At 42.1% G+C, this 25,892-nt stretch overlaps 1 protein-coding gene across 2 annotated transcripts in view; it reads right to left on the reverse strand.

Annotated features, from left to right (window-relative positions):
• RABL6 (RAB, member RAS oncogene family like 6) overlaps window positions 1-25,892 on the reverse strand; it is a 34,450-nt gene that overhangs the window by 5,738 nt on the left and 2,820 nt on the right. Inside the window, exons 2-13 of one of the 2 annotated variants that reach the window (XM_060757282.2) lie at window positions 19,264-19,398; window positions 19,119-19,166; window positions 17,728-17,757; window positions 15,137-15,189; window positions 13,550-13,641; window positions 10,850-10,990; window positions 8,546-8,651; window positions 8,053-8,156; window positions 6,159-6,478; window positions 4,355-4,529; window positions 2,007-2,207; window positions 1,396-1,714 (exon numbers count right to left, since the gene is read on the reverse strand). In XM_060757282.2, the coding sequence (XP_060613265.2) occupies window positions 1,396-1,714; window positions 2,007-2,207; window positions 4,355-4,529; window positions 6,159-6,478; window positions 8,053-8,156; window positions 8,546-8,651; window positions 10,850-10,990; window positions 13,550-13,641; window positions 15,137-15,189; window positions 17,728-17,757; window positions 19,119-19,166; window positions 19,264-19,398 (1,724 nt within the window). The remainder of the gene's footprint in view (window positions 1-1,395; window positions 1,715-2,006; window positions 2,208-4,354; window positions 4,530-6,158; window positions 6,479-8,052; window positions 8,157-8,545; window positions 8,652-10,849; window positions 10,991-13,549; window positions 13,642-15,136; window positions 15,190-17,727; window positions 17,758-19,118; window positions 19,167-19,263; window positions 19,399-25,892) is intronic. The other variant, XM_060757283.2, reaches the window with a different exon arrangement.

The raw sequence follows: 25,892 nt of genomic DNA on the forward strand, positions 1-25,892 counted from the left end.
ATGGAACACTTCCAGCATTGCAATCTCTATTCTAGTTAATCCCAATCCCTCCGTTTGTGTCTCTTTCAATCTTGAGTTAACAACATGGTACCACTTCCCACTCTGTGATTCCATCTATATATATAAAAATGCTCTGTGCATAATGAGTACCTTAAAAACAAAAGAAGCAATGAACAAAATCACACCAAATTTGGCAACAAAACGTCTCACAACACAAGGAGTGACCATCACTCCAAAAATTATGATTTTGTCATTTGTGAGTTGTAGTTGCTGATGGCTAGTCTTATATATATATCATATCTATTTATTATATCTGGCTGGATGGCCCACTGCTGGGAGGAACAAGACTGCCTTCTTTTATGGCAGAAGGGGGTTGGGCTGGATGGCCTTTAGAGATCCCTTCCAACTTGACGATTCTGTGATGTATCCATCATATACTCCTCTCTCAATGGCATCTATCTATCATATCTATGACTGGATGGCTCTATGTTGGGAGGGTTTTGATGGTGCCTTCCTAAAATAGGGTCAGAGTCGATAGCTCTGGGGGATAGATATCTATGATACATACATATGTGTGTGTTTATATATATCATATCTATTTATTAATCATTATATATGACTGGATGGCTCTCTGTCAGGAGGGCTTTGATGGTGCCTTTCCCACTGGAAGAATGGGGTCAGTGTGGGTGGTCTTGGGGATAGATCTCTATCATACATACATGTGTGTATGTGTATGTGTGTCCTATCTATCTATCTATCTATCTATCTATCTATCTATCTATCTATCATTATATATGGCTGGATGGCTCTGTCAGGAGGGCTTTCATGGTGCCTTCCTAATAGCAGAAGGGGGTTGGATTGGATGGACTTTAGAGGTCCCTTCCAACTCAACGATTCTGTGATGTATCCATCATACATACCTCTCTCAATGACATCTATTATATCTATGGCTGTATGGATCTCTGTCAGGAAGGCTTTGATGGTGCCTTCCTTAATGGAAAAATGGGGTCAAAGTGGGTGGCCTTGGGCATAGGCATCTATCATAAATACGTGTGTATGTGTGTGTATCCTATCTATCTATCATTATATATGGCTAGATGGCTCTATCGGGAGGACTTTGATGGTGCCTTCCTTCATGACAGAAAGAGATCAGACTGGGTGGCCCTCTTTGGAGATCCCATCCCATTCTGGGATTCTATGTCTATCGTATACATATACACATAGACATACACATATATTCCATTTCTTTATAATTATATATGGCGGGATGGCCCTCTGTCGGACGGATCGGACTGTGCCTTCCTTCATAGCAAAGGGGGGGGAGGGTGGCACTGGGGGGGGGTGTCCCTTCCCATGCTGCAATTCCACCTGGAAGAGGATGGGCGCAAGGCTTACCGCTCCCTTGCGCTGGGCGTCCGACTCCTCGCTCTCGAAGTCCGGGTCGTCCATGACGAAGGAGAGCATCTGGGTGGCAATGGGGCCCTCGGGGTCACTCTCCGACTCCCCGCCTTTGTCCCCTGCTTTCTGCTTCGGGGTCCAGGCTTTGTGGGGTGGCAGCAAGGAGGAGGGGGAGGGGGGTGTAGGGACAAGATGGCTGTCGTTGGGCTCCAGGCCCCTCTGCGCCGCTGTGGGGAGCAAGGAGGGGGCAGTCTTCAGGTCGGGGGCTTTGGTCAAGGAGGACGGCTTTGGGGGCCTGGAAGTCTTTTGGGAAGGTCTAAAAAAAGGGGGAGAGAGGGAGATGGAAGGGAAAAAGTATTATTACATTATTAATAGTAATTATGTTTATTTATTTATTTATTTATTTATTTATTTATTTATTTATTTATTACCCACCTCTCCTTGTTGCTCAAAGTGGGTGACAACATAGTTGGAATACATAATCATTGTAAATATTCAATAGGGGCATAAACACAAGCTCTGGCTACTACTGGCTGCATGACAACCATTGATGCTGCAGTTCCTTTGGACTCTAACTCCAAGAATCCCTCTCCCCCAGTCATGGGTACCGTTTTGCCCCTTCTTCGTGGGGGACGTCTTCTTCTGCGGCCTTGGGCCTCTCTTCCTCCTCCTCTTCGCTGGACAGGGTGATGTTCTTGCTGGGGACCCGCCTGGAGGCGTGAGGGGCCTTGCTGGACAAGCGGTCATCCAGGTCCAGGTCGTCCTGGAAGCCAGCCACCAGCGGGTTCCCTCTGGAAGCCTCCTGGTCGCTAGAATTAAAAAAAAAATCAATGCAATCACAGGTTCTGAGGGTTGGAAGGGCGCCCCAAAGGTCATCCACTCCAGCGCCCTTATTAATGTTCTTGCTGGGGACCCTCCTGACAGACGGCTATCCAGCCTCATAGAAATGAGCAGGCTCATGGAAATAGGGCTATAGCATCAAAGACTTCCATTTATTTATTTAAGTATTTATATTTCACCCTTCTCACACCGAAGGGTCAATCACAGAACACATATACAGCAAACATCCAATGCCATTATACACTGACATGACAGACAACTGTACATAGATAGAGGTATATAAAGGCTTTATCGGCATCTTGGTGGTTGTGCTTGGTTCCAGCCATGAGGGGTGCTGTTGCTCCATTTTCCCTGCCGAAGAACTTTTTCCCGTAAACTTCCTCTTTGATCGAATCGTTGGCATTTCCTTATGGGTGCCTTAAATACCTCCTCGCTTTAAAGCGGTACTTATTTATTTACTCGAAACTGCTAGGTAGGCAGAAGCTGGGCTAGAGGCCAGGAGTTCACCGTGACATGGGCTTCAAACTGTCAACCTTTCAATTTGCAAGATTTACTGCAGGCGGTGGTTAACCTGCTGCGTTAAAGTGCGGCCCTCCCTAGAGCTGGAAGGGACCCCAAGGGCCATCCAGTCCAACCTCCTATATGCATATATCTATCATAGGATCTTGGAAAGGATCCCAAAGGCCATCAAGTCCAATCCTTTTCTGTCAAGCAAGAAGGTATTACCCGATGCCTTTGGACACATGTTCATCCAGCCATAGAACTAAAGAATCCCAGACTTCTAGAGTTCTGGAAGGGAACCCCAAAGGTCATCCACTACAACACCCTTCTGCCACAAAGCAAAGCACCATCTGATCCTTTCTGAGAGAGTGCCAGCCGGCCATGGATATGATTCAGAGAGAGAGATTTATTGTCAAAGGCTTCCATGGACGGAATCACTGGGTTGTTGTGTGTTTTCCGGGCTGTTTTCCGGACTCCAAGGGACTCGGTGCGGCTTACATGAGGCCGAGCCCACAATACATCAATACAAGCAATAACAACAACAGTAAAACAGATTAAATAAAACTCATAAGCAAAAAAGCAATATACAATGACAATAATACAACAAACAATTAAAATCTATGGCTGGGCCAAATGTAATTAAAGTTAAAAATGCTAGGCATGAATAAGTTAGGAGAGAAGGGGCGTAAATGGGAGCGTACAACAATCCTAAATCAGTGTAAAGTGCATTTAGAGGGCACAATGCTGAGAATTCATTATTCTGGGAAGGCACACTGGAACAACCATGTTTTCAGGCTCCTCCTAAAGACTGACAGAGTTGGGGCATGCCTGATGTCCTTGGGGAGTGAGTTCCAGAGTCGAGGGGCCACCACTGAGAAGGCCCTCTCCCTCGTCCCCACCAATCGCGCCTGCGATGGGAGGTGGGAGCGCAAGGAGGGACTCTCCAGATGAACGAAAGATCATGTGGGTTCATACACAGAAATGCGGTCACGCAGGTAGGCAGGTCCCAAACCATTCAGGGCTTTGTAGGTAAGAACCTGCACCTTGAATTGGGACCGGAAAATGAACGGCAGCCAGTGGAGCTCCTTAAACAGGAGGGGTAGACCAAACTTGGCACATAGAATGCTTCTGGAGCATAGCCATACAGCCTGGAAAACACACAACAACCCAGCAAGAGAGATGTATGATAGCTCATAGATGTCCTGATTGGCCCTTCAAAAACAGCCTTAATACCACGTTGAAAGTAAAAGAAAAATGCTTTACTTCAGCAAACACAAGAGAACAGCACATGAAGTTGAAAAATGCAAAAGAAAGCAAGGAAGTCTTAATGCAGACACAAAACTCAAGTCTCTGATAAAGTCCAAAATAAACAGCATTCTTACATCACACAACAGGCAATGATCAAGTGAGGTCCCTTTCCATTTGCCTATCTCCTCTGCAATACTTCAGAGGAATTCCCTGTAACAATGAAGGTAAGTTCTGACCTTTGAGGAGCCTCCTCCTGTGACTTTCCTTTCCTGATTCCTACCCTAAGCTCACCCACAGCACTGCGCTCTGGCCTGCCATGGAGACCCAATATATAAATCCATTTGTATCCACACAAGGCCCTGCTCACCTGTCGCTGTCGGCGTGGGGGGCCTTGGGACCGGGCCTGGGGCCCCTCTGAGGGGCAGGGTCCTCAAGGAAGCTGCGGTCCAGGCTCTCCTCTGGGATAAAGTCCTCCACGCTCTGCACCTTCGGAGGGATCCCGGTGGAGGGAGGAGGAGGAAGAGGAGGCCCGAGGGAGGGATCTGTAACAGAGAGAGAATGAGAGGCCTCTGAGGACCCAGGCCTCCACTGGGAACAAAGGAAGGACATCAAAACACACACAGAGAGAGTCCCAAAGGAGCCTGGTGTCAGCCAATAAAGACAAGGAATAGATCCTGAAGGAAATCACTGAGCATTTGAGGTTCGGATTAATGCGCTTTGAGCAACATGAAGAGAGAAGGGGCCAGGGGACAGTTCCATCTTATCTCCTGCATATGTCATCAGCTCGGGACCCCTCCCCACAGCACCAACTGCCTCTCTGGGTCAGAGTGAAGACAGAGGGGGACAGAAGATAGTTCCACCTTTTCTCCTGTGCTATGTTAATAATATAATATAATGTAATATAATATATTGTATATACATATAATATTTATAATATTATAATGTAATGCAATATAATACTAATAATATGATATTATAATTATATATTTATATTACATGTAATATTACTAATAATATTACAATATAATGGTATAATACAATATAGTAATATTTAATACTGATATTGTACTATGCTAATAATATAGTATATTGTATGTATATATATATCTTGTAAGCTGCTCCAATTCCCCTTTGGGGTGAGAAGGGCGGCATATAAATGTCGCAATAAATAAAATAAATAAACATGGAGTTGATGAGGTAATCGAAAGGCGAAAGGCAGCCCTAAATAGGTAAAGAAGGAGTCAAGGAATACCTGGCGACGCTAAAAGTCACCATGGATTCCTCAAAAACAAGAACTGCCAGACTCATCTCATCTCTCGTTTTCTATAGAGTGGTGTTTCTCAACCTTCCGAATGTCATGACCCCTTAATACAGTTCCTCATGTTGTAGTGACCCTCCAACCACACAATTATTTTCATTGGAACTTCATAACTGTAATTTTACTACTGTTATGAATCGTAATGTAAATATCTGATATTTAGAATGTATTTTCATTCAATGGACTAAATTTGGCACAAACACCCAATACGCTGAAATCTGAATACTGGTGGGGTTGGGGGGGATTGATTTTGTTGTTTGGGAGTTGTAGCTGGTGGGATTTATAGTTCACCTACAATCAAAGAGCATTCTGAACTCCACCAACAATAGAAATGAACCAAATTTGGCACACAGAACTCTGATGACCAACACATAACACTAGAAAGGTTTGGTGGGCATTGACCATGAGTTTTGGAGTTGTACTTCACCTACCTCCAGAGAGCACTGTGGACTCAAATGATGATGTCGATATGGAGCAAATTTGGCACAAATACTCAATATACCAAATGTGAATACTGGTGGAATTTGGGGAAAATAGACTTGACATTTGGGAGCTGTAGTTGCTGGGATTTATAGTTCACCTACAATCTAAGAGTATTCTGAACCCCACCAACAATAGGATTGGGCCAAGCTTCCCACACAGAACCCCCATGCCTTGAATGGAATCACGGGTGTGAGCCTCTCATGCTCTCCCTCGCCCACACATGCGCCAATATGACAGACGCCTTTGCACACGGATCTGCCCTCAATTTGTCATCATCTTCTTCTCCTTCTTTATCTGGGGCATCCTTTCTTCGTAATCATACAAATGAAAAGCCCGTTCGTCAAAGGGAGGCTAAGTAGGTTCTGTTTACCTGGGGCCGCCTCAGGGGCAGGGGAGCTCCCAAAGAGCCGGGAGATAATGCTGCGCTTTGGAGGTGGAGCAGCGGCTGCCACAACAACCGTGGAGGAGGGGGCCTCGGGGGTCTCCACCGGGGGTCCATCAATGTGCTGCGGGGCCAAAGGGAGGGGTGGTGGGAGCGGGGTCCCGGGGCTGGAGCTTCCGGAGGCATCGCCCATGGGAGGAGGAGGGGGAGGAACCACCGGCGACTGGGACCCAGAGGAAGGGCTCTGCCCATTGGCCGCCAGAGGGGAGGCGTGGCCTCGGCTGCGGGCCTCCATCATCTCCAGGAAACTGCAAGGAGAAAGAAGGGCAGATTTATTTTATTAATTTATTTTTTTTACTGTATTTATATTCCGCCCTTCTCACTCCGCAGGGGACTCAGGGCAGATCACAATGCACATATACATGGAAAACATTCAATGCCATAGATACACAACATACATAGACAGACACACAGAGGCTATTCAACTTTCCAGTTTCATGAGGGTATGCTTTGAATTCTGGCCAGCGGGGGAGCTGTCACTTCACCGTCCACTTGTGACACCGATGAAATACTTCCTCATTCTTTTGCACTGCCGATGGAGAGTTTTATGGCATTGTACATTAGTTAAATTAGTTTCCTCATACTAACATTTCCTACTTGACAGATGCAACTGTCTTTCAGGCTGCAAAGGTCGACAGCAAGCTAGACAAATGGTCGGGAGCTTACTCTGACCTGGGCTGGCTTCGAACTCATGACCTTTTTGTCAGTAGTGATTTTAATGCAGCTGACTCCCAACCAGCTGAGCCACAACCCGGTTAAAGGAATGGATGCTGGGAGTGGCAGTCTCAAGGGGGACCCTTCTCCCATGCCTTGGAAGCCCATCCAGTCTAATGATGATGATAATGATGACGAATATCCTGGAAGTCCAGCCCTATAGCATTTGCGGAGAACAGCCCAAAATCGGATTATCATCATCATTATTATCGTCTTGGAAACCCAAGCATGCAGCATTTGCAGATCCAATGTCAGATGATGATGATTATGATGATGAAAATGATCCCAAAAGGATTCCTTTCCCCATGCCCTGAAAGTCCAAGCTGCAAGCTAGATGATGATAATGATGATGATGATGATCCTGGAAGTCTAGCCCTGCAGCATTTGGGGTAAAAGGCCCGCAATCAGGTGAGGATGATGATTATGATGATGATCATCATCATCATCATCTCACCTTGGGCCCTTTTATGCCAAATGCTGCAGGGTTGGACTTACAGGATCACCATCATCATCATCATCATCATCATCCCCCCAGAAGTCCAGGCCTGCAGCATTTGTGGGAAACAGCCCCAAGGCCAGATTATTATTATTATTATTATTATTATTATTATTATTATTATTGCTATTATTAGTAGTAGTAGTATTAGCTATTATTTTATTTGTATCCTGCTTTTTCTCTCTAAAAAGAGACCCAAAGCAGCTCACAATCAAACCAATACAATATAATTTTAAAGCCCTAATAATATACACACATTAACAAGAGAACTGAACATAAACAGCAGTAATAATATGCCGTGAAAATCCTTACAATTGGTTAAAAGCTATGCATGGCAAAACCCACAGCATCATAATGTATAATAATAAATATATAATATAATGATATAATGATAATAAATAAAATATAATAATAAATATAGCAATGCTAATAAATGAAATTATTATTATAATAACAGTAATAATAACCATCGAAAGTCATAAGGGATGTCTTTGCATTCTGTTAATGCCATCTATTGGTTTCCCTCTAAATTATGCAAGAGCAAGGAGGAGGGAGCCTCCTCAGCTATAGGGCATATGAGTGGCCTTTTTCTTTGGGGTGGGGGGCACCTACATTTCGTAGTTCTGGTCCTCGGTCTCCTGCTGGACGGAAAGCTCTTCCAGAGTGGCGTCGATGTCCAGCTGGTTGGTCTCCAGCTGCCGCAACAGCGTCTCTCGCTGGAAGGAAGGGAGAGCAGGTCAGATCGGATCCGGTGTAACAGATCCCTGGAAAGGCAGGGCTGTTGCCGGGTGGATCTGGTGTCAGGCCTGCGCCTCAGCAGCAGGGAGGCCCATGAATTAAACAGCAGTCTCAGGCTACAGGAAAGGAGCAAGGAAGGTAAACAACAGGCATCTCTACCTAAACACAAGGGTCAAGCCACTCAGGAAGAGCTTCCCTGAATGCTTTAATACATGATTTGCTATATAATAATAAAATTATTTTAAAATAATGACTGCTGGCAAAGGGATGCCACAGAAACCCTCACCAGCAGTCAGGACCAAAGGCGCTGCAGCTCAATTCTGCTGCTCTTCAAGGGCAGGAAGGAGAGGCTGGCCAGAAGGCTCACCTGCAGCTGCAAGAAGGGGATGTTGAAGAACTTGTGCAGGTACTTGAGGCCAAAGCTGTTCTTCATGGAAGACTCGGCGTAGCGGAAGTAGGAGGCGCCTGGAGGTCTGTGTCCAGAGAGAAGGAGAAAGGCCCATCAGGAGGACGAAGCACAGGAGGCAGCCCTTTCACTCACCACAACCGGCTCAAAGGTTTCCTTTCAACACCATCATCATCATCACCACCATAATAGTAGTAGTAATATCATCACCACCATATTATTATTATTATTATTATTATTATTATTATTATTATTATTTGAAACACAAGAAGATGAGTCGACAGCAGACAAGATCACTCTGCTGGCTGTTGTACTGGATCATACATCGGACCCTTCCCAAGTGTCTAGGACTGTGTGATATATATTGGCAAACAATGCATGCAGATCCCAGTAAGGTGGCCTTCTGCAGCTGGCAGATGGTAATTTTGTCAGCACCGATTGTGTTTAAGTGCAGGCCAAGGTCTTTAGGCACTGCACCCAGTGTGCCGATCACCACTGGGACTGCCTTGACTGGCTTGTCTTCTGCACTGTGCTTATAATATAATAAATATAATATAATATAATATAATATAATATAATATAATATAATATAATATAATATAATTTTATTTATTTATTTATTAGACTTGTATACCGCCACTCCCAATTTGGCTCGGAGTGGTTTACAGCAATAGATTAAAACAATACAACCAACTTCAAAATACAATAAAAACGAGAACCGACATAGTCCCGAGTTATTCACCCATATGTATTGTATATACATATAATGTTTTATTTATTTAAGTAGACATACATTTGCACGTGTTTGTTGCATACAGTGCAATACTTTTTATCTTTTAATGTTCCATAATCATTTATCTGATAATATGTCAGTTAAGGGGTCACAGTCTACTATCTAATATCATAGACTCTTACTTTACATCCGCTTCTTCCTTGTCTACAATGTTATAGGGTCCTATATATACGTTTTTAGTTTAATTTTACATTAAGGTGTTGAATCATTGGTTGCCATTTATTAACAAAATTATCTAATAGTTCTCCTCTTAATAATACAGTTATTTTGTCCATTATCAGCATATCTATAATATATTTTTCCCATTCTTCTAAAGGAGGTATCTCTTGGGGTTTTCCAATATCTAGTGTATACTATTCGAGCTGCCAATTTTTTCCATATACATATAATATTGATATTATAATGTAATATAATATACTACTACTACTAATAATAATAAAATGATATTATAATTATATATTTTATTTTAAATGTAGTATTAACTAATAATATTGCAGTATAATGTAATATTACCATGTAATATATAATATTAATATTGTGCTATGATAATAATATAATATATTGTATTTACTTTTTACTTATAAGCCTCTCTGAGTCTCCTTTGGGTTGAGAAGGGCGGCATATGTATGTCATAAATAAATAAATAATTGTGCCAGACTCTTTATTGCTATTATTATTATTGTTACCACCTTCTGCCACTTGCTCAGAAAAGGAACCCAAGGTAAAAGTTAGCCATTTCAAAAATGTAATGAGCACTGAATTTCCCTTTCGGGATTGACAAGAGAAGGGCAGGAACAAGGAAAAATTAGTCTCTTAATTCTTCTTACAAAAAGATGGTAACAATAATTATTGTTAACATGTTTTTGAAAGAAGAATTAAGCGACTAATTATTATTTGAAAATCATTAGACAATAATAATTTTAAAATATGAAACAATAATCTGTAAATCATTAGAAAATAATAATTTGAAAATATGAAACAATTTGAAAACTATTAGACAATAATAATAATTTGAAAATATGAAACAATAACAATCTGAAAATCATTAGACAACAATAATTTGAAAATATGATACAATAACAATTTGAAAATCATAAAGCAATAATAATAATTTGAAAATATGAAACAATAATAACAATTAGACAATAATAATAATAATTTGACAATCATTTGTTACCATGTCATTTCCAAAGTTTAGCGTTCCTTCCTCTCTCAAAGACAACCATGTTCCTCTTCAATGAGCCTGGTTTCCTCATTGTGATTGTTACAATGATTATTGATTGCCGGTCTCTCCTTGCGTAGATGCACAAGACAGTAGCAGCCCTAGCAACACCCCCCCCCCCCCCAAATCATCCAGGCCAACCACCTTCTTTGAAAGGAGCCTCACCTACCTCACAAAAGAGGGCTAAAAAGAGAAAAAATCGGAAAAAGAAGGCGGCGCCAGCCCTTCGCCATTCCTCCTCCCTTCTCACCTATTGAGGTTGTGGATGAAGTCCCGCACGTCATCTGGGAGGATGACCCGGTGCTCCCCCATGTCCCGATAGTTCCCCAGGACACAGACCGGAACGTGGGTCGGCACTTTGGGCAGCTCCCGCAGGATGTAGCTGAAGGTCCTGCAGGAGAGGCAAGCAAAGCAGCTGGTCAGGCCTCACTTTCAGGTTGGAGGCCCTTCCAGCCCCAGCGTTGGCCCCAGGGAGCGAGGGGAAGGACTCTAAAGCCCACCCATAGCCTGGAGACATCAACCAGTTTGCATTGCAGCACCCAGAACCCCCTGCCCACCTCTGCTTTTGACACCAAGGACAGAAGACATTTTTCTACTATTTTGTACAAAAATTGCACACACAAAGATAGTAGTTAAAGATAAAGGTTTTTCCCTGACATTAAGTCCAGTCATGTCCGACTCTGGGACTCTGGTGCTCATCTCCATTTCTAAGAGCCGCCATTGTTCGTAGACACCCCCAAGGTCATGTGGCCAGCATGACTGCCTGGAATGACGTTACCTTCCTGCGGTACCCATTGATCTACTCACATTTGCATGTTTTTGAACTGCTAGGTTGGCAGAAGTTGGGGCTAACAGAAAGAGCTCACACCTCTCTCCAGGTTTGAACCTGCGACCTTTCGGTCAGCAAGTTCAGCAGCTCAGCGGTTTAACCCACTGCGCCACTGGGGGCTCCGACAAATATACTATATATTGTATATAGTTTTATTATACACACACATACATATACACGCACATAGTTATAAATTATACATTTTTATCGTGTCAGGAGTGACTTGAGAAATTGCAAGTCGCTTCTGTTGTGAGAGAACTGGCCATGTGCAAGAACGTTGCCCAGGAGACACCCGGATGTTTTTGATGTTTTACCATCCTCGTGGGAGGCTTCTATCATGTCCCTGCATGAGGAGCTGGAGCTGATAGAGGGAGCTCTAATTATATATGTGTAAATTATACATATGTATATGGGGGGCGTGGGTAGCACTATGGGTTAAACCCTTGTACTTCTGAACTGCTGACCAGAAGGTTGACAGTTCAAATCCATGGGGCGGGGTGAGGTTCCACAATTTGCCCTAGCTCCTGCCAATCTAGCAGTTCGAAAACATGCAAATGTGAGTAAATCCAATAGGTACCACCTCGGCAGGAAAAGGCAAACACACTCCATGTAGTCATGCTGGCCACATGACCAGGAGGTGTCTATGGACAACACAAGATACTCAGCTTGGAAATGGAGAACAGCATCTCTCCCACAGCCGAAGATGAGCACCGCCTCCAGAGCCGGAAATTAAAGGAGAAGCCTTTGCCTTTGTCTGTGCATTTGTGTTTCATTGTATTTCATTGTACCAAGGCACTGAATGTTTGCTTGCATCTGTTTATATGCTATAATTTGATCTGAATCTCCTTGGGGAGAAGGGCGGAATACAAAGTATTATTATTATAATTACTATTATATTATACTATATGGGTGTGTGGGAGGTTTGGCCCAATTCTATCGTTGGTGGGGTTCAGAATGTTCTGTGATTGTAGGTGAACTATAAATCCCAGCAACTACAACTCCCAAACGTCAAGATTCTATTTTCCCCAAACTCCACCAGTGTTCACATTTGGACATATTGAGTCTTCGTGTAGAGTTTGGTCCAGACCCATCATTGTTTGAGTCCACAGTGATCTCTGGATGTAGGTGAACTACAACTCCAAAACCAAAGGACACTGCCCACCAAACCCTTCCAGTATTTTCTCTTGGTCATAGGAGAACTGTGTGCCAAGTTTGGTTCAATTCCATCGTTGGTGGGGTTCAGAATGCTCTTTGATTGCAGGTGAACTATAAATCCCAGCAATTACAACTCCCAAATGACAAAATCAATTTTTTTGAGTGAAGGACATACATTGGGTTGTTAGGTGTCGTGTGTCCAAATTTGGTGTTCTGTTAATCCCACAAACGAACATGACATTTTTATTTATATAGATGTGTGTGTGTATATATAACATTATTAAATAATGTTATATATAAAACACACACATATATATTCTGCTGCTTTCAATCCACTACAATTGGCCAGTGAATCCAGCAAATCAGGGAACCCAACATAACAGCTCAACCAATTCAATAATAAATAAGGACATATTTTGAAATACTGTTCATATTTAATTCCATTTTCATGTTTGTATATCTGCAGGCTTTAAATGGTATCACATTGGTTCTACTGTGAGCCGCTTTGAGTCTCTTTTCTTTAAGAGAGAAAAAGGAGGATGCAAATAAAAATAATAATGTTTCCTGAGTGTTGTTCTTTATTTACTGATTTGATTTTAGAAGACATTCCACTGATATATAAACTTCCCTTGCCTGGTTTCCAACAGACCTCACAACCTCTGAGGATGCCTGCCATAATGTGGGTGAATGTTTCTGGAACATGGCCAGACAGCCCGGAAAACTCACAGAAAACCAATAACAACAACAACAACAACAACAACAACACAACAACAACAACAACAACAATACTGGGAGTCCTCGTCTCTTGAAGACATATCAAGTAAGATAAGCCTCGGAAAACCATGGTGAAGAACACTCTTTTCCATCCAAAGGCACTGGATTATTCAATCTCTGCTCCGATTTGGGAGGATGGTACCCTCATTTCTCCTCAAATCCTACACGACCCTTTTCTGCGGTTCCTCTTACCATTGTTTGGTGATATCAAACATCATCACAACGCCGTTGCAGTTCTTGTAAACATCTAGGAACTCAGCATCCAGAGCCATCTCGGCCTCCGCCTGAAAGGAAAGAATAAGGGTTTGGATGAGGATGGCTAGGCAATTAATGGCGTCTGAGCCACCATAAAGCCTCTTGGATCCCGAAAAGAGGGGAAATGCAGGACGTGAATAAGTCTCTGAAAGCCAATGATCAACAGCTTTGAGTTGGACCTGTTAAACTTCAGCAGAGAAGCCTTAGCTGGGACATAAGAGCCATGTTTCCACATTTAAAAGGATGTCCTATGGAAGAGGGAGAATTATTATTATTTATTTACAGTATTTCTATACCGCTTTTCTCGCCCCTAGGTGAGTGTCCCTGAAGACTCAGTGGAACTCACTGCCTTGGAGTCCAATGGAAGCTCCTTCTTTAGAGGGTTCGAAACATAGGCTGGATGGCCATCTGTCAGGAGGGCTTTGATTGTGGTTTTCCTGCCTGATAGAAGGGGCTAGGACTGGGGGGCCCTTGGGGGGGGTGTTTCCCGACTAGGATACTATAATAATAATAATAATAATCATCATCTTTTACAATAATTATGATGATGATTTTTAAGCAGGAGCTGGATGGCCATCTGTCAGGAGAGATTGGATGGTGTCCTCCCTGGCAGAAAGGGGTTGGACTAGATGGCTTTGGAGGGTCTTATCCAACTCTAGGATTCAATTATCATCTTTGATAATAATAATAATGGTGATGGGATTCCCTTCTCTTGAGGTTTATAAACAGAGGCTGGATGGTATCCTTCTGACAGAACAGGGTTGGACTGGATGGCCTTTGGAGGGTCTCATCCCACTCTAGGGTTCAATCATCATCATCATCTTTGACAATAATTATGATGGTGGTGGAGTCCCCTTCTCTAGAGGCTTTTTAGCAGGGGCTGGATGGCCATCTGTCAGGAGAGATTGGATATTGTCCACCCTGGCAGAAAGGGGTTGGACTAGATGGCCTTAGAAGGTCTCATCCAACTCTAGTATTCAATTATAATCTTTGATAATAATAATGGTGATGGGGTCTCCTTCTCTGGAGGTTTATAAACAGATGATGGCCATCTGTCAGGAACGCTTGGATAGTATTCTTTTGACAGAACAGGGTTGGAGTGGATGGCCCTTGGGAGTCTCTTCCAAATTTGGGATTCTATGATTCATCCACATCTGCCAGCCTTTGTTCAGTAACCAGAGAGGAAGTGAGGCTTTTAAACCCCTTCTCTGAGGGCACGGAGTAAACAAAGAAGTTGGCCAAGGCAGCGTGGGTCACATGTTCTCTCTCTCTCTCTCTCTAAGGCCACTTGGCTTCCTAAGAGAAATACCACACAATCTATGGGAAATAGGAACATTTCTCTGCAGGCATTGCCAGTCCTTTCATACAGCCTTTCTCTGCAGTCAGAGGAACAGGGAAGGAAAGAGATGCCCAGCCGGTGGCCTTGCGTGGACGTCATTATTGCCACGGAGTCCCAAGGGCAGTGCTGAAATATGCAAGGGGGAAGGACAGAGGAAAAATAGAAAGCGGGCCAAGAAGCCTCACCTCCTGAGGATCATTCTCCAGTTTCAAGCCATCGCCACGCTTCTTGCACTTCCCTGTGAAGAGACAAAGGAAACCGGCATAAGCAGTGCTGCTGGCCCTCACCTGTGGCTCCCCAGAAATGCAGACCCCAGACATGCAGCCCTCCTTCCACGGTCTCATCACACTCCTTGCACTCTCTTTTCAAGCTCAAACAGGAAGAAGGCCCCACATGCGGCGGGCAGGAGAACAGTGCTCCAGGGCTGCTGTGGTTTTAGCTGCACAGAGAGGGTTGGAATTGCTTATCTTTAAACCTGTTCATGTTCTATTCTACTGTTTGTATATTTTTAGATTATATACTGTATCGATTTTATGATTCTGAGCCACTTATTTTTTTACATAGTGTTGTTGTTGTTGTTGTTGTTATAAGAAAGCAGGAGCCCCGGGTGGTGCAGTGGGTTAAACCCCTGTGCCGACAGGTCGCAGGTTCGAATCCTGGAGAAGCGCAAATGAGCTCCCTCTATCAGCTCCTGCTCCTCATGCAGGGACACGAGAGAAGCCTCCCACAAGGAGGATAAAACATCAAAACATCCGGGCAATGTCCCCGGGCAACGTCCTTGCAGACAGCCAATTCTCTCACAACAGAAGCAACTTGCAGTTTCTCAAGTCGCTCCTGACACGACAAAAAAAAAAAAAGCAGTTAGGCTGCAGAGCACACATGTCCATATGAAAATGAGAGCATCTAGGCATTCCCAGGCACACATTAACTGACTGTGTTTGAACATAATGGCAAAAATGTTTATTATTTTTATTATCATCCTGCTTTATTATAGTCGTATATACTCGAGTATAAGCCCATTTTTTAGGCTGAAAAAGACCTCCTCAACTTATACTTAAGTCAAAGTTATTTATTATTTTACTCTGTTATTATTATTATTATTACATTTATTTTACTCTATTTATTATTACTATTATCACATGTACATTATTTTACTCTTTTCTTACATTTATTATTTTACTCAATTTATTATTATTACATTTATTATTTTAATCTATTCATTATTACTATTACATGTACATTATTTTACTCTATTATTATTTTATTACATTTATTACTCTATTTATTATTAGTATTATTGCATTTATTATATTACTTATTATTATTACATTTCCATTATTTTATTCTATTGTTATTACATGTATTATTTTACACTATTTATTATTATATTTATTATCTTACTTTATTAATTATTATTATATTTATTATTTTACTATATTATTATTACTGCTATTATTATATTTCCATTATTATTAATTTTATTACATGTATTATTTTATTCTCTATTATTGGAAGGATACGACAGCACATTTACATTGAGGAAGGTTAGAATTGGACAGTTTTATCTGAAATTACAGTTTTGTGTAAATATTTAAAAATATTGAACCTATGGATGCCTCAATTAATGTAATTTTATGGGTATCTATTTTTATTCTTAAATTTACTAGTAGCTGTGTCATTTCCCACCCTCAGCTTTTACTCGAGTCAATACGTTTTCTGTTTTTTTTTGTGGTAATATTAGGTGCCTCAGCATGTATTCAGGTTGGCTTATACTTGAGCATATATGGATATATATATTATATTATATATATATATACTCATATATACTTGAATATATGCCAACCCATCCCCAGATATATATATATATATATATATATATATATATATATATATACACACACACACATACACACATATATATGTTCTGCTTTATCTCTCTAAAAAAGAGACATGAAGTGACTCATAATAATAAAACCAAGACAATACCATTTAAAACCCAAAAATGGACAAAGATTAAAACAGAATTAGACATGAACAGGGTTAAAAATAGTTAAAACCAGTTAGAACCCATTTAAAAACCTATCCATTTAACTAAAATAACAACATATTTAACATAACATAATATTTATAATATTGTAATAACATATTTTATTTGTCATTTGTCTCTCCTGGTGGCTTGAAGCAGGGTATAGGAAAGTCAAAAACATGCAATCAATTACATAGATAAAAACACCAAAATATTAAAAACTTCCTCAAACAAAGATGCAGAAAAACCACAGCAGACCCCTCACCCTCTTGACTTGTGGTCTGTGGAGAACAAGCTTCCTGTGATCATGAACTGCGGTTAACCAGCCATGAACCGCAAACCGGCATGGGCAGTGGACTCTGGATTGGTTTAAGCCATAGCTTGTCATGGCATCCTTCCCCTCATTCTATGGCACTTTAAACGTGAGGCACAGGAACGGAACAAACCCAGGTGAAGACGGCAAGCCATGGTTTGCCAGCCCCTGCCCTTTGCTGCAGTCAAAGCAGAAAGTGACGGTGAACCTGAAGCAGGGCTCGAGGGGGGTGAATCTAGATACGGGAAATGCCAAGCGTCATTTCACAAACCATGCTTCCCGGTACAGGACCCCAGGCTAAGCCTAAGGGGAGCACGGCAATGCCAGCACACGCAAACACACACCAATTCACGCAGGGGAGGGAAAGGGTGCTGTCTACAAAAGCTCAGGAAGTTTGGCTAAGGGAGGATCGAGGCCTCCTCCTCTCTTTCTCTCACCCAAAGAGTCGCGCAGGTTGATTTTTTGGCCTGAGCAGGTTGGATTGTGAAGGAGAGAAAAGAAAGAATCACGAGACAAATGAGGAAAATAAAAACAACCAACGAGATGGAAGAGCATTCAACCCACAGAGATGGAAAAGGCGAGTCCTTTGATTATAGAGATGTCCTTCTCTAAGGCTGGATCCACACTGCCATATAATGCAGTGCGAAATATAATAAAGAGTGCAGACTCATATTATAATTACCGGTATATTATTATTATTATTATTATTATTATTATTATTATTATTAATACTGTTGTTGTTGTTGACTTAATGTATACCCCACCTTACTGCTTGTAGGGAACTCAAGGCAGCTAACAACCCCTCACAACCTAATTCAAAGCAAATGCAACAATTAAAGAAGTTTGGTACTGCACTATATGACCATTATAAAAGTCTACACTCATACAAGGAACGCAGATTCATAGTATTATTGTTGTGTTGTGTTAGATGACCATTATACAAGTCTATACTCATATAAGGAATGCAGACTCATAGTATTATTATTGTGTTGTGTTACATGACCATTATACAAGTTCCCCTGCTTTTTGAGCGTTGATCTTTATTTACTGTCCTGATTGAAATCCACAAGCATGTGAACAATTTCAACAGAAAGGAAGAAACCATGAAAATGAACAAAAATCAGGACAGTAAATAAAGAGTAACACTCAAAAAGCAGGGGAATTCTAGACAAGAATTAATCAGGGCCAGCTAATACCTCCTAAGAAAGAATTCCCCCAGGCCGCTACCAGCCAGGCTTTGAAGCTGCAAGGCCATTAAATGCTAATCTAGGTGGCCAATTGCAACATTCACACCTGCCTCAAGCAGACAAGAGTTCTTTCTCCCATCTTGGGCATTACAGATATAGAAACCTCACTTGCGTAGCTTCCAACAGACCCCTCAACCACTGAAGATGCCCACCATAGATGTGGACAAAACGTCAGGAGAGAATGCTTCTGGAACATGGCCACACAGCCCAGAAAACTCCCAGCAACCCATTATTATTATTATTATTATTATTATTATTATTATTATTATTACTCCACCTTTCTGCCAGTAAAGAACTCAAGGTGGCTAACAACCCCTAAAATCTAATCACAATTTAAAGAAAATACAAAATTTAAAGAAGTTTGGAATGGCACCGTATGACCATTGTATGAGTTGGCTGCCATCGTGGAGAAATTGGCTTGGGGCTAGGGAGCCCACAGCGTCCTGCACTCCCACAGTTTGAAGACTATTTCACTAAGCTGACTTTGAGGCTCATTCTAGGAAGTGGAGAAGAGGAGGGTCTCAACTCCCAAACACATCTCTTCCAAATGAAGAGAAAAAAATGGGAGGCGGAGGCCTTACCTTTGTCGACCACATCCCAGACTTCGACTTTCACAATATCGTCAGTGGCTATAAAAGGAGGAGAAAGAGGCACAAGGTTAAGGCAATTATTCGAGAGCCCTGGCTCACTTTGAAACGTCTCCTCCCTCTTCCTAATCCAACTCACTTTTGTAATTCCAGTGGATGCTGGTGACTTGGATCTCCTGAGTGGGAATATACTCCTCCACAAACTTCTTCCCCTGTAGCCGGTGCCACAGAGTGGTCTTCCCTGTGTTCCTGTCCCCCCGGATGACTATTTTCACTGGAAAAAAGAGAGAAGAGGGAAGAAAGAGGGAGGAAAGGAGAAGCCGAGCTGAGCTGAGACACATTAATTAATTAATTAATTAGCTATATTTATATAGTGTCCCTCTCAGCCCACAGGCAATTCGGGGCGGTTTACAGTTGGTGCCAAGACCATGAAATACAATTTCAATACAATAAAAACAATTGGATAATAAAACCATAACAAAATCAATAAAAACATGAACATTATGGTCTCCTATTAAAAACATTGTCCATTAACACACACCTTCTGCCTTTTCCTGTTTCCTGGCAGTAGTTCGGAAAAAAGAAAGGGCTCTGTAGCTAACAGCCTCCTTAAGCTAATCTCTGACTAGGCCCTTACAGAGACATTATTTCCATATTTATACTACATATTTGCCTTGGAAAGGTACTCAGTGAGCATCAAACTGTTCAGGGGAAGACAGCAGAGTCTGTCTCATGCCAAGAGACTGGACACAAGATGCCAGTCTCTCGCTGATGGACAGACAGACCACATATTGGAAAGACTTAGATACAAAAACATCAAGAGCAGAACTCCTAAGAGAAAGGAGCTGAATCAGATGCAATTTGTGGTATTGACTAATTCTGTCTCCCTGAAAAGGCTGTTTAGCAGGCAAGAAGACAGCAAGTGTGGAATCTCATGTCTGTATAAGAATCTCATGTCTGTAAGTTTTTAATCTGTATGTTTGCATTTCTTTTCATGTCAGGAGTGACTTGAGAAACTGCAAGTTGCTTCTGGTGTGAGAGAATTGGTCATCTGGAAAGACGTTGCCCAGGGGACATTGCCCGTATGTTTGACGTTTTACCATCCTGTGGGAGACACAAGCCAGTTAAGGTGGTCCCAGTGATCGGCACACTTGGTGCAGTACCTAAAGACTCTGGCATGCACTTACACACAATCTGCGCTGACAAAATTAACATCTCTCAGCTGCAAAAGGCCACCCTACTAGGATCTGCACGCATTATTTGCTGATACATCACACAGTCCTAGACACTTGGGAAGTGTCCGATGTGTGATCCAATACAACAGCCAGCAGAGTGATCTTGTTTGCTGTGTACTAATCTTGTTGTGTTTCTAATAATAATAATAAAAACACAATCCAGAGAAGAAGAGAAACCTGACAAAAGAAGGCTCTCCCTGGACAGTTCCTGGGAAAAATTGAGAGCCAAATTGACAAAGCAAAAACATGGTTGTGGCTCACAAATGGAACTCTGAAAAAGGAGATGGAGGGCCTGATTCTGGCAGCCCAAGAACAAGCCATTCAAACCAATGCCATCAAAGCCAAAATTGAAAAGTCGACAACAGATCGCAAATGTAGACTCTGCAAGGAAGCAGACGAAACAATAGATCACATCTTGAGCTGCTGCAAGAAGATCACGCAGACAGACTACAAGTAGAGGCACAACACCGTTGCTCAGATGATTCATTGGAACTTGTGCCACAAATACCATCTGCCTGTGACAAAGAAGTGGTGGGATCACAAGCCAGAAAAAGTTACAGAGAATGAACACACAAAACTCCTCTGGGATTTCCGGATTCAGACAGACAGAGTTTTGGAGCATAATACTCCTGACCTCACAATCGTTTTAAAAAACAAAGTATGGATTGTTGATGTCACAATCCCAGGTAACAGCAGGATTGCAGAGAAACAACTGGAAAAGCTGACACGATTTGAGGATTTAAAGATTGAACTGCAAAGACTCTGGCAGAAACCAGTAAAGGTGGTCCCAGTGGCAATCGGCACGCTGGGTGCAGTGCCTAAAGACCTTGGCCTGCACTTAAACACAATCAGCACTGACAAAATTACCATCTGCCAGCTACAGAAGGCCACTTTACTGGGATCTGCACGTATTATTCGCTGCTACATCACACAGTCCTAGACACTTGGGAAGTGTCCAACGTGTGATCCAATTCAACAGCCAGCAGAGTGTCTGCTGTGGATTCATCTTGTTGTGTTTCAAATAATAATAATAATAATAAGTGATACATCACACAGTCTACTTGCAAAGTGTCTGACATGTGATCCAATACAACAACCAGCATAGTGATCTTGTTTGCTGTGCACTTATCTTGTGTTTCAAATAAATAAATAAATAAATAATACCGTTTTTACAGGTCTCTCCCTGTGGCTCAAAGTGGAGTACATCATCATTAAAACAAGAGATATAAAACACTAAAATCCAGGTCTGAACACCTTCACCCTCCACTGGTAACTGATCCACCTAGGGGCCATGAAATATTCAGGCCTGGCAACACAGCCTGGGACCACTGGAGCCTCATGCCTCTCACAACCAAGGCAAAGGCATAAGGCAGGGATCCTTTTAATGAATTGGTCAATATTTGCTCTGGTTTTAATGCTGGCATTGTTTTATTAGGGCACCTCCCAGATGAATGCAATTCCTGACCAAGCCTCCCTCCCAGTTGGTTTAGGAAGGAAGGCCATGCGGAGGGAAGGGCACGATTCAATGGAGGAAAGGGCCCCACTTTCCAAAATGAACGCTCCACCATTACTGAATGAAGCAGAACTTCCAGCATGTGCTGATCACAATCACCAACAAGTTAAGCCCCAGGCCCATCAATACAAGCGAGGCAAAGCCATGCTGGGAAATGGCAGGTGCCAGGCCATGGGCCCACCATCCCTCCAAAAGAGAGGCAGCTAAGCCTCCCTTGTGTCATCTGGATTTCACAAGACACTGACAGTTACTATGGAGAAGCTTCTTGCTCAAGCTGTTAAAAATATCAGCCAAGAGGAAAGCAAGCGTAGTTGAGATAACCCACAAATGCATTTGTGGAGGCGATGCAATAAGAGCTAAGAGACAGGGGGATGGTCACTCCTTGGGTTAGTAGGTGTCTTGAGGCCAAATTTGGCAGCAATTCGTCCAGTGGTTTTTGAGTTATATTAATCCCGCAAACAAACATTACATTTTTATTTATATAGATACTGTTAATATTTGATTCTATTTTAATGTTTGTATTTTGTTTAGGTTTTAAATTGTACTATATTGGTTTTTCTCTATGGAGTTTCCTACAGGAGAGGCGTCCAGGGGCATTTTCTCTGGTTGCAATAGAGATGCCCGGCATGAAAGGGTTGCAGGAGCATGCTGCGCTCAAAGAGAAAATACAGGAAACTCTTCTTTCCGGTAGGCTGAGCCGAAGCAGGAAACAAGGCTAAAAATTAGTACTTTCATTTATACCTTTTCCTCCTTTACTGGGGTTTAAGCTGTCAGGGTAAGTTGAAGCAGAAACCAAGGCACATGCAGACAAAGACATGCAAAAATGCATTTAAAAATGCATTAAATGTTTTGCAAAATTAGAGCTGTGCCCAAAGCTCTCTCTAAACAGAGAAGTTCAATTCCTCCAAAGCAAAAGGAACATCTATAATGAGAATGAATGCAGTTTAATACCACTTGAAGTACTATGACTCAATGCTATGGGATCCTGGGAGTTGTAGTTTGGTGAGGCACCAGCTCCCAGGGTTCTATAGCACTGAGCCATGGTAGTTTAAAGTGGTGCCAAACTGTGTTTATTCCACAGTATAAATGCAACCTCAGTTTCAAGTCCTAGTTGGGCAGAAAACTGCAAAGCTTTCTGAAGCAACCGCATTATATCTGCAAGCATTCTTAAGCAAAGGATGAAGGTCAGGAGTACAAAAGCACTTCTAAATAGGAAGATCGCATGCCAAGGACAGGGAGTGAAACACCTCAGCACTCCATGTTGACACAGCAGATGCTTTCCTCCAATGTAACTAAGCTCAGTCCTCCATAGTTCCATGACGTGGCACAAAGCACATCCTTGTGGATAAGTTGAATTGGGCAAGGTCTCCACTGAAAGCAAACCAAGAGGCAGCAGAGGCCAGACTCCTGTAACTCGCATCAAGCCCTCATCATTATCATCATGATGTTTATTGCAATTGCCTCACTCTGGCTTCTGAGCTCAGCAAGGCCCTGACACCGTAATTAATTAGTTTTATAATAAAGAAAAATACTATATTAAATTATCATTATTTCTGCTAACTAATTTCCAATACAAATAATAATAATGAGTGTGTGTCCATTTATGGTAACTCAATTATAATTATTTCACAGGAAATTCTTAGGCAAAAAATCTTCAGAGGGAGGTTTACCAGATCCTCTTTTTTATGTGTGTTAAGAGTGACTTAAGAACCTACAAGTCACTTCTGATGTGAGAGAATTGACCATCTGAAAGGACGCTGCCCAGGGGATGCCCAGATGTTTTTGATGTTGTACCATTCTTGTGGGAGGCTTCTCTCATGTCCTCACATAGGGAGCTGGTGCTGACAGAAGGAGCTCATCCGTGCTCTCCCCATTTTATTCTGAAAGCTATTAAGAAAACAGCACATTTCCTGAAAGAACCAGGAAGCAGCAGTTTTTACTGCTGCTACTTGGCCGTTATACAGATTCCTCAGGAGATTCCTTGTTCCATAAAATTTGTGAATAGAGTCCAATTTGTAGTTGATTTATCTTGTCGATCTCTGAGTTGTTGTGTGAGGTTGTTCATATTTCTACACCCATTTTAATCCAATCACTCATAACTCTATCCCCTATTCCTTTTACCCTAGACCTAGCCTCTAACCATTTCTTTCCCCCTTACTCTCCCTATTACCTTTTTATGTTAACTGGAATTTTTTTAAATAAATATTATTTTAAAAAATATATTATATTCTCTGTGTGTGTGTGGAAAAACAAAGAGCTACAAGTGGACAATAACATTGTCTGACGCACACTCAAAAAATGAAGTGAATGAGGCTGAGCAACAGAGTGATCACACAACAAATGAAGAGGCTGTCAACTCCTGATATGTACAGGAGGAAACAGGCTATCACTTCTTCACCACCATGTATGGTAACCATTGTAAACAACCTAAAGCTAAGCTCCATTTTTCCAGAACTGTATCCCCCCTTGTGACTATCTTCTGATTCAGTTATTGAAGATAGAAGGATCCCAGCATATTTATTTATTTTTTCACGATATTTATAGCCCGCCTTTCTCAGCCATATGGCGACTCAAAGATGGTTACAGATTGGCACAATTCCATTCCAGGCATTGATAAAAGTGCCATTAAAAACAATCAACATTACAATATAAAACATAAATAAAAACTGTTAAAACATATAATCATCGGTGTTAAAAACGTTATCTACTAACATCGTCTGGCCATTCCATGCTCATCATTCATAGTTCCGCGTTACCTATTCCGCTGCACTTTCAAAAGCTTGCTCAAAGAGTCAGGAGGGAGGGGGCCAACCTAATATCCCTGGGAAGGGAGTTCTATAGCCGGGGGGCCACCACTGAGAATGCCCTGTCGTCTCTGCCAATTGCACTTGTGAGGCAGGCGGGATCGAGAATATACAGCCCCCCTCCCCCCTGGCTGTGGAATTCATTACCTGATGAGATTAGGCAAGTCCCCACCCTAGCACCCTTTAAGAAAGATCTAAAAACTTGGCTTTTCCATTGTGCTTTTGCAGAGTGACCATATATTTCATTCCTGGTGCTTCACCTTCAATGTTGTCCTCATCTTGCACTTCTCCCCACCATGTTGAAAGCCTAACTCCACTGTTCCATCCCCTATGAGTTCTTCCTTCATACCTTTTTAACTGCTAACTCATCCAGAGTTTTATCATTTTATGTTATGCATTTGGCCCACCCACTGTGTCAGATTCTTTGTCATGTTATTTTGCGGTGTTTATTTTACCTGAATGTCTTATTTATTTCATTGTGATGTTATTTTGTTGATTTGTATTTTTTGCTGTAATGTATCGTCGGGCTTGGCCTCATGTATGCCGCTCTGAGTCCCCTTTCAGGAGATGGTTTGTTGTTCATTTGTTCAGTCGTTTCCGACTCCTTGTGACTTCATGGACCAGTCCACACCAGAGCTTCCTGTCAGTCGTCGTCACCCCCAGCTCCTTCAAGGTCAATCCAGTCACTTCAAGGATACCATTCATCCATCTTGCCCTTGGTCGGCCCCTCTTCCTTATTCCTTCCATTTTCCCCAGCATCACTGTCTTCTCTAAGCTTTCCTTTCTTATGATGTGGCCAAAGTACTTCATCTTGGTGTCTATTATTCTTCCCTTCAATGAGCAGTCAGGCTTTATTTCTTGAAGTATGGACTGGTTGGATCTTCTTGCTGTTCAAGGCACTTTCAGCACTTTCCTCCAACACCACAGTTCAAAAGCATCTATCTTCCTTCGCTCAGCCTTCCCTATGGGCCAGCTCTCACATCCGTAGGTTACTATGGGGAATAACATTGCTTGAACTATGTGGATCTTTATTGCCAGTGTGATGTCTCTACTCTTCACTATTTTATCAAGATTGGTCATTGCTCTCCTCCCAAGAAGGAAACGTCTCCTGATTTCCTGGCTGCAGTCTGCGTCTGTAGTAATTTTTGCACCTAGAAATACAAAGTCTGTCACTGCCTCCACATTTTCTCCCTCTATTTCCCAGTTGTCAATCATT

The sequence above is a fragment of the Anolis sagrei genome, chromosome 11 (genome assembly GCF_037176765.1).
Source record: "Anolis sagrei isolate rAnoSag1 chromosome 11, rAnoSag1.mat, whole genome shotgun sequence".
Classification (NCBI taxonomy): Eukaryota; Metazoa; Chordata; class Lepidosauria; order Squamata; family Dactyloidae; genus Anolis; species Anolis sagrei.